A 7,411-nucleotide genomic window follows, 5' to 3' on the forward strand; every position below is an offset into this window, starting at 1 on the left:
ATAATCTTATCTCAGTGTACATGCAGACTTTTTTTTAGTGCTGCAAGTCACTGAGGGTCCACCCCACCATGATGAGGGGAGGGTCGAGCTACGGTATGAAAATGTTTATAGAAATTACCAGTCTGCGCATAACAATATAAGAATGTTAGAAAATATGATTTCAAATGAGTCAAAGCCAACTCAACAAATTTTCAAGCATGTTAATGACCCGGTTTTCAAAACGTGAGAATGCAATATATGACGCACACCGTGTGGACTCAATCGCTGCGCGTAATCTCTTGAAACGCCTCTCGAAGCCCCTATCTGAGAGGTGGTCCTGGGTGTGACCATGCTTTGTTTTGAGCATAAAAGTCTTGCTGTTTTGGAGCCTGTCACAACACTCGGCAACACTCGAAGTAACAGCCACGATGACCAGTCTCACCGCCAAAGACAAAGCTGCCGTCAGAGCCTTCTGGGAGATAATCTCTGGCTACATAGAGGACATTGGCAAAGACTCATTGGCCAGGTAAGAGCACAAGAACACATCAGCACACGTCCTGATATTTTTTGTACATGTTGTAATTACTTTTTATGACGTTATTTTGTTTCTTTCGCTGTCCCCACAGGCTGATGACGGTCTACCCTCAGACCAAGACCTACTTCTCTCACTGGAAGGATGTCACCCCTACCTCAGAGCCAGTTAAGAAGCACGGAATCACCGTGATGACTGCAATCAGTGATGCCGTGTCTAAGATCGATGACCTGAAGGGGGGTCTGCTGAACTCCACGCCTTCACCCTGAGAGTGGACCCTGTGAACTTCAAGGTGAGCGGACGTTTTAATAAGGAGAGGGCTGCATGGAGAGTTTCAATGAGTTTGATGTGTTGATTTTTATTTTATTTATTCTTTTTTTTTTTTTGCAGACTTTCTTCCAGAACATCCTGGGGGGCATTGGCCATCTTGTTCCCCGTTCACTCCTGAGGTCCATGTGGCCATGGACAAGTTCCTGGCTGCTTTGGCTCTGGCTCTGTGTGAGAAATACAGATAAACAGCTGCAGAGGGAGAAAACACAGAGGGCTGAAGCTCAACAGTTTATTCTTTGAGTTTGTCATAGCAAATAAAGAAAATATTTCAAAGCAAAAAAAAAAAAAAATCCTGGCTCTTTGGTGATGACTTTTGTTATATCTTGAAAAAAAAAATATAGTTTGTGTGTGACATTTTTCAGTCTGGATAGAACCCAAAGTAAACGATGTGTTCGGTTTTTTTTATGCTGCCCTGATGGGGGGGGGATAAAGAGGGACGTCACAGGTTAATAAAGGAGACATATTTTAGTCACTTTGTTTACAAGTGTGACATCACCACCCCCCCCGTCCTCCCTCACATCTCCTTCTGGTCCATCCTAATTATGAACAGCTTACGCAGAGGTGCAAAGTAATGAAATACATTTACTCTCGTTACTGTCATTGGTTTATTTTAGACGCACTTTTCCTTTTTCAAACCTTTACTTGAAACAGTCATTTTACTTTGACTTTGACGTATGTTTTGTCTGAAGTATCTGTAGTGTTGTACATTTTAAACCTCATCAGTTGAGTTTTAAAAAAAAAAATTAAAAACAAAAAAAAAGAAAAACGTCCTGCACAGGAATCTCAAGTTTCTGATGGTATTTGAACGCACCTCATGTGACAGCAACAAAAAAATCATTAGAACGCTGGACGTCATGCAATTAGCTTTGTTTACACCGCCATATTGGCAGGAATAGCCGACTCATAATGAATGACGCCTGTAGTGTTTTTAAGATGTCTTGAGATAACTTCACACTTTAAACGAGTGGATATTGAACATTACATTTTAAAAACCTTATAGGATAAATATTAACTGCCCGTACCGTGTCTCTGGTGTGCTTTTGTTGAATAGTAAGTAGTATTTAGGAACAGTGTGTGAGTTCTGACTCAAAATAAAAAAAAAACTTCGTACTGCAGTAACGTAGTATGATGGCTGTGTTCTTTTACAGATTGGAAGACAAAGTTAATGTTATAAGAGAAAAACACTTTCTATGTTGCAAATTAGCGGTCTTAAGGAAAAACCACACTCATTGAAAAAATGACTCAATCTTCCTTTAATTTCTTTATTTCTTGCATTGTTTTCAAGTAGGGCAAGAAAAAGGATTGGTGTAATGCAGTGTTTACTAAAGTAGCTGGGTAGTGGCCCCCAAACATTGTCAGTCGAAATATATTTAACAACTGCATCAGCTGTATAGAAATAGTCATATGTGCAATCTCAATATTGCTTTAAAAAAGTTTGTTTTGCTTGTTTCATTCTTTAATAGTTTATTATGTCTGTGTCTATTTATTTTGCATAATTTATATATTTTTTAGAATTTTATACTCATTGTATTCTCTTGATGTATAAATTGACACCTACTGTATGTGTTTGTACCGTTGGATTCAAAGGTTTAAATACCATTCATTTCAAAGGACAAACCAAGTCATCATTAAAGAGCCAAGAACTTCATTCGTTTTGAACTTCATGTTTTATTGTTTTCCTCCCTCTGCAGCTGTTTATCTGTATTTCTCAGACAGAGCCAGAGCCAAAGCAGCCAGGAACTTGTCCATGGCCACATGGACCTCAGGAGTGAAGTCAGCGGGGAACATGATGGCCATGACCACCAGGATGTTTTGGGAGAGAAGCTGTGGCGATAAAAGATTCAAGTAAGCATCACAGTCTGGATTACACACAAGTGGTGTCCTTAAAATTACCTGGTCTGCTCACCTTGAAGTTCACAGGGTCCACTCCGTCCTTCCAGTGAGAGAAGTAGGTCTTGCTCTGAGGGTAGACTGTGATCAGCCTGCGGGGACAGCGAAACCGTCACAGAACTGGCAAGTAAAACTAAAAGTATCGCTGGCCTCCACACAGAAGTGCCTTTGATCTTACCTGGACAGAGAGCTTTTGCCGATCGTCTCTACATGTCCTGAGATTTTGTCCCAGAAGGCTCTGACGGCGGCCTTGTCTTTAGCAGTGAGAGTGGTCATGGTGGCTGGTTCCTTGATGCTTGCTAAGTGCTGTGATGCGTGTCTGCACGCGTGGAGTCTTTTATGCTCAAAACAAAGCACGGTCACGCCCAGGACCTGCTCGGAGATAGAGGCTTCAAAAGGCGTAACAACAGATGACTTGCAGCTTTGAAGAGAAAAAAAAAAAAGCGAATAGCATGTAGGCCACTCTTGGAGTGACATTGGTCTTTTATCTGGCCCATACACAACAGATGTGGGCCAAACATGATTTATATGAGAATTGACTGATCTGGTCCATATTTGGGCTTCAGTTGTTTTACATTCTGTCGTGTAAAAAAAGCGATTTGTCATATGTGACATTAAGGGTCTATCTAGACTAAGGAGGCCCAATCTGCGGTCTGGGGACCAGTAGCGGTTGGTACAAAAAAAGTTGGGGACTGCCGATCGAAACCAAAATTATTTCCCCTAGGCTGAAATACTCAGATATCTGTGGACACCATAAAATAATATATTTTTTAATTAAAAAAAAAAAAGTACCTCTATACATACTGTATTTAAACTCCAGGTGGACTGTTTGTTGTACGCGTGTCTACCCGACTTAAAAATAGCATGCATGTTCAGCAGAGATAACGCCAAAGGTACAGAGATCTACCATATTGCTTCCCACTTCACCCCCACACACCCCTCCCTGTCCTTTAAGTCACTGTCCAGAGTGCTAAAAAATATGAGGTGGATGTCAGTGTCTCCAGTAGCTGTTAACTCTCTAGCGACTTCTCATTGGAGTCTGGTTTCAAAATACTACAGTAAGAATTGTAGGTTTGCCATTTATAAGAGTCTTCATTTAGTACAATCTCGAACACATATATAAAAAAGTATGCCAAAAAAAAAAAAACTAAAAATAATTAAAAAAAATGCCAAAAAAAAAACTAAAAATAATTAAAAAATATATATAATACACTTTATATATAAAATTGTCATTAAAGGTTGCTGACTTTACCAATAAATATAACTTTGGCTAAAATTATATATATTAGCCAGATGATCAAAACAGATGATTATTAGATATTAAATATCACAAATCACAAATAATTTATATATATAATTTTTTATTAGTATTAGGAAAACGGCCAACATAAGACAAAGTACACGTAATAACACAATAATCTATGGGAAAGGAATGACAAAAAAACTGTGCGTTTTATCTTGTTATATCTCGTTTGAGCCTGTGTTTGTAGATTCCGTCTCATCACTAGTGACACAGCTGTTGTCTTTGGGTGGATGATGGAGGCGACGAGGGTCCAGGGGTGGAGGTCTCAACAGCTGAGCTGTCTGTGCCTCAGAGTCAAAAGTGACAGGTAAACACCAGTGGTGTTTTTACTAAATTCCAAAAATTAACATTCTTCTTGTAAACAATAATAATTGATGTTTTTTGACAATGTATCTATCCACTATCTTACATCGTTACAAGCTGTTGCCTGCGTACCGTTTTTTTTTGTAAATGGAGCTGTTGTTTCCCACTTATACTTTGGAAATACTTTGCAAGTTCCTCCTGATAAAATGTATTTTGAAAATCAGTGATGTGAACATGCATAAATATCATTAGTAAGAATAATATTAAGACATATTGATATTAGGAGATAGCAGCAAAGTAAAAAGGAAGGTTTATAAGATCGTAGTATATATATATATATATATACATGTATATATATAATTTTGTTTTTCTTTATGATATATTTTGAATAGTAGTGTAATATAATTTGAATAATATGGATTTCTTATTTCCTGTTCAAGTGTGCTGGACAGCTCTGTCCACTGGAGGGCGCTTAAGGACTTTTATTGCAAGGCATTTTGCTTACTCGTTTACGCCTCATGCTCCAGTTCCATTACTTAAATGTTACTGAAAAATGAAAAATAATAATACAAAATAAATACAAATTCAACCTTTTATTATTACAGTATATCCCCTATTTCTGGCCTGCGGCAGCATGTCCTACAAATGTCATCCTCCGACCTCTGAATGGATCCGCCCTCTGAAAACATCTGGACCAGATAAGTGTTTGCTTCTTCGTCACGTTGTGACCTCATCGGCTCTGTGTCAGCTGGTTTACTTATCCTTTAACATCAATGGACTCTTGAGGCTAGGTGTAAAATCAGTACATGGAATACACTTTATATATATACAGTATATATATATATATATATATATATATGTAGCACCTGTTCTGAGTTACTGAACATAGTAAATTATTTGCATATTACTATGCATAGCTGAGAGTATAGCTAGTTAGTTAGTCCTGTGCTGTGTGTCTATAATTTTAGATACAAAAAAATCTCTCAAACTACTTAAAATGAAATAAATGTCCAATTTAACCCACATTACACATAAGTAAACACAACACACTGAGTCCGCTGCATAAAATACTGATCACATTGGTCGTTGCATTGGTCACTAGGGGGAAATTAGATCGATTTTGTGTGTGTACTAGTTACATTTACTTTATTTATTCACTCCATTTCATTGTTTGCCTGTTGTGTGTGTCAAGAGTCACTGTCCTCACGACAGTGTTTTAATCTCATGCCAGCTACTCCATGTCACTTGGATGCGGTCCAAATTGCTTGATATCTCTCGACTAGCTTACGGGGTGTGACTTCATGTGAATATATAAAAGCCCTTTGAATTTGGATCGCACATTTTGTTAAAAAAAAAACAAAAACGGCCAAGATGAGTCTCAATGACGACGACAAGGCCGTCATCAGTGGCTTCTGGGGCAAGGCGTCCAGCAGGGCTGCAGAAATCGGAGCCGATGCTCTGGGCAGGTACGTAATAAACCTGACTTCTGGATATAATGACCGTATACGTTTCATCATAGAATTTGTCTCGTTTGTTGACATTTTTTTTTCCTTTCAGGATGCTGGTGGTCTACCCTCAGACCAAGACTTATTTCGACCACTGGAAGGATAAAAGTCCGAGCTCTCACAATGTGAGGAAACATGGCAAGAAAATAATGGATGCAATTGGTGATGCCATTACTCTGATGGGTGACCTTAATAATGCCCTGCTGGAACTAAGTCAACTGCACGCCTTTACCCTGAGAGTGGACCCAAGCAACTTCAAGGTAGAAAGTGTAGTCTATTATTTTTAGTTAGCTAACCTTTTTTTGTATAATATTTTAATGTAATATATTATTTATATAATGTATATTTTGCGAAAAAAAGGGTGTAGAAGTTCTAATCTGCAAAACTGAATAGTTTCTGCCTCTAATTCAACTCTACACAACTCAACATTTGTGTAGATTCTGCAATAAGCTGCAAAATTCATGTGTCACACATAAATAAATAATAAAAGTGTCATCAGTAAATAAGATAGATAATTGCTTCTTTTTTTTCAAAAGATAAATATTTTAATTTTTTGGCATACTTGTGTTAAATGTCCAAAAGATTGTGGTCGAATTAAAGTAAAGGCTGCTGAATAAATATGAATTATATTTTACATATTGAGTTACAGCTACACTTCTCACGGTATTAGCCTAAACACTTGACCTTGTAATTAAACAAAAAAATAAAATAGATAGTTTAAGCTTTTAGGAAAGGTTCAATAATGTAGAAATAATATAAAGTTTTTCTCTATTTGGGGTGAACCAAAAAAAAAGGAAATATTAATGTTAATAATTCCATGAAGAACACTATTACTACAATATGACTATTTATGTCTTTTTACCTAATATAATTTTTTACATCTGAAAGCATCTTAAACTTACCAAATGAAGTGCTGACATATGGAGAACAACTAGGTCAAATAAGAGAATGTATATTTTTGTATTTGAAAAATATAATAGGGCGGAGGGCTGAGTGGTGGCAGCCATAATCACACATTGAAATATAAATTTTCCTCGTCTCTCTTTATGCGTCGCCACTGTCTGTCTGCAGATGTTATCCCACAACATCCTTGTGGTTATGGCCAACTATTTCCCTGATGACTTCACCCCTGATGTCCACTTGGCCATGGACAAATTCCTGGCCGCTGTTGCCCGTGCCCTGTCTGAGAGATACAGATAAAGTTCAAACAGGGCCATCAAGACGGTCTGACCTTCTCTGCCACCGAGACAGTTAAAATAAAATATGAAATGCCATCAGTTTATGTTTGTGTGTCATTTTTTTTACCTGCAAGAAGTTTTTTTACAAGTATACATAAAAAAGTATAAAACGTATATACTTTTTTATTTATACTTGTAAAAAAAAATTATTTTATTTATAATATTTAGTTTACTAATACTATTCCAGCGTCTGTGGAAGGCTCAAACAACATTAACATAAACAATTGCCTTCATGTGTGTCGTACTTAGTTAAAACACCTAGACGTATATGTTTATATAAAAGGTGGCCATTTTTATCCATGTTTTTAATTGCCATTAACTTTATAAAATG

The 7,411-nt window shown here is 37.3% G+C and overlaps 2 protein-coding genes and 1 pseudogene across 2 annotated transcripts; 2 read left to right on the plus strand and 1 right to left on the minus strand.

The window, feature by feature from the left end:
* On the plus strand, window positions 1-1,571 carry LOC112486260 (hemoglobin embryonic subunit alpha-like; annotated as a pseudogene).
* A 918-nt stretch (window positions 1,572-2,489) lies between these two features.
* Window positions 2,490-3,805, minus strand: LOC112488437 (uncharacterized). The gene is made up of 3 exons (XM_025064682.1): window positions 2,910-3,805; window positions 2,748-2,823; window positions 2,490-2,665 (listed from the first exon to the last, which is right to left on the minus strand). Exons 1-3 carry the CDS (start codon window positions 3,344-3,346, stop codon window positions 2,537-2,539), a joined length of 642 nt encoding a protein of 213 aa, XP_024920450.1. The 5' UTR covers window positions 3,347-3,805; the 3' UTR covers window positions 2,490-2,536.
* Window positions 3,806-5,644: 1,839 nt separating this feature from the next.
* On the plus strand, window positions 5,645-7,119 carry LOC103392591 (hemoglobin subunit alpha-1-like). The gene is made up of 3 exons (XM_025064683.1): window positions 5,645-5,803; window positions 5,895-6,102; window positions 6,914-7,119. Exons 1-3 carry the CDS (start codon window positions 5,709-5,711, stop codon window positions 7,040-7,042), a joined length of 432 nt encoding a protein of 143 aa, XP_024920451.1. The 5' UTR covers window positions 5,645-5,708; the 3' UTR covers window positions 7,043-7,119.
* Window positions 7,120-7,411: the final 292 nt, after the last annotated feature.

Source organism: Cynoglossus semilaevis, chromosome 17 (genome assembly GCF_000523025.1).
Source record: "Cynoglossus semilaevis isolate Cse_v1.0 chromosome 17, Cse_v1.0, whole genome shotgun sequence".
Classification (NCBI taxonomy): domain Eukaryota; kingdom Metazoa; phylum Chordata; class Actinopteri; order Pleuronectiformes; family Cynoglossidae; genus Cynoglossus; species Cynoglossus semilaevis.

Bases quoted from the DNA above. Each gene is read 5' to 3' on its own strand.
- LOC103392591 (XM_025064683.1), top strand. From the start codon at position 5,709: ATGAGTCTCAATGACGACGACAAGGCCGTCATCAGTGGCTTCTGGGGC. The intron at 5,804-5,894 runs GTACGTAATAAA...TTTTCCTTTCAG, and splicing joins GGAGCCGATGCTCTGGGCAG to GATGCTGGTGGTCTACCCTC. The intron at 6,103-6,913 runs GTAGAAAGTGTA...GTCTGTCTGCAG, and splicing joins TGGACCCAAGCAACTTCAAG to ATGTTATCCCACAACATCCT.
- LOC112488437 (XM_025064682.1), bottom strand. From the start codon at position 3,346: ATGTCACATATGACAAATCGCTTTTTTTACACGACAGAATGTAAAACA. The intron at 2,824-2,909 runs GTAAGATCAAAG...CTGTCCCCGCAG, and splicing joins GGCAAAAGCTCTCTGTCCAG to GCTGATCACAGTCTACCCTC. The intron at 2,666-2,747 runs GTGAGCAGACCA...TTATCGCCACAG, and splicing joins TGGACCCTGTGAACTTCAAG to CTTCTCTCCCAAAACATCCT.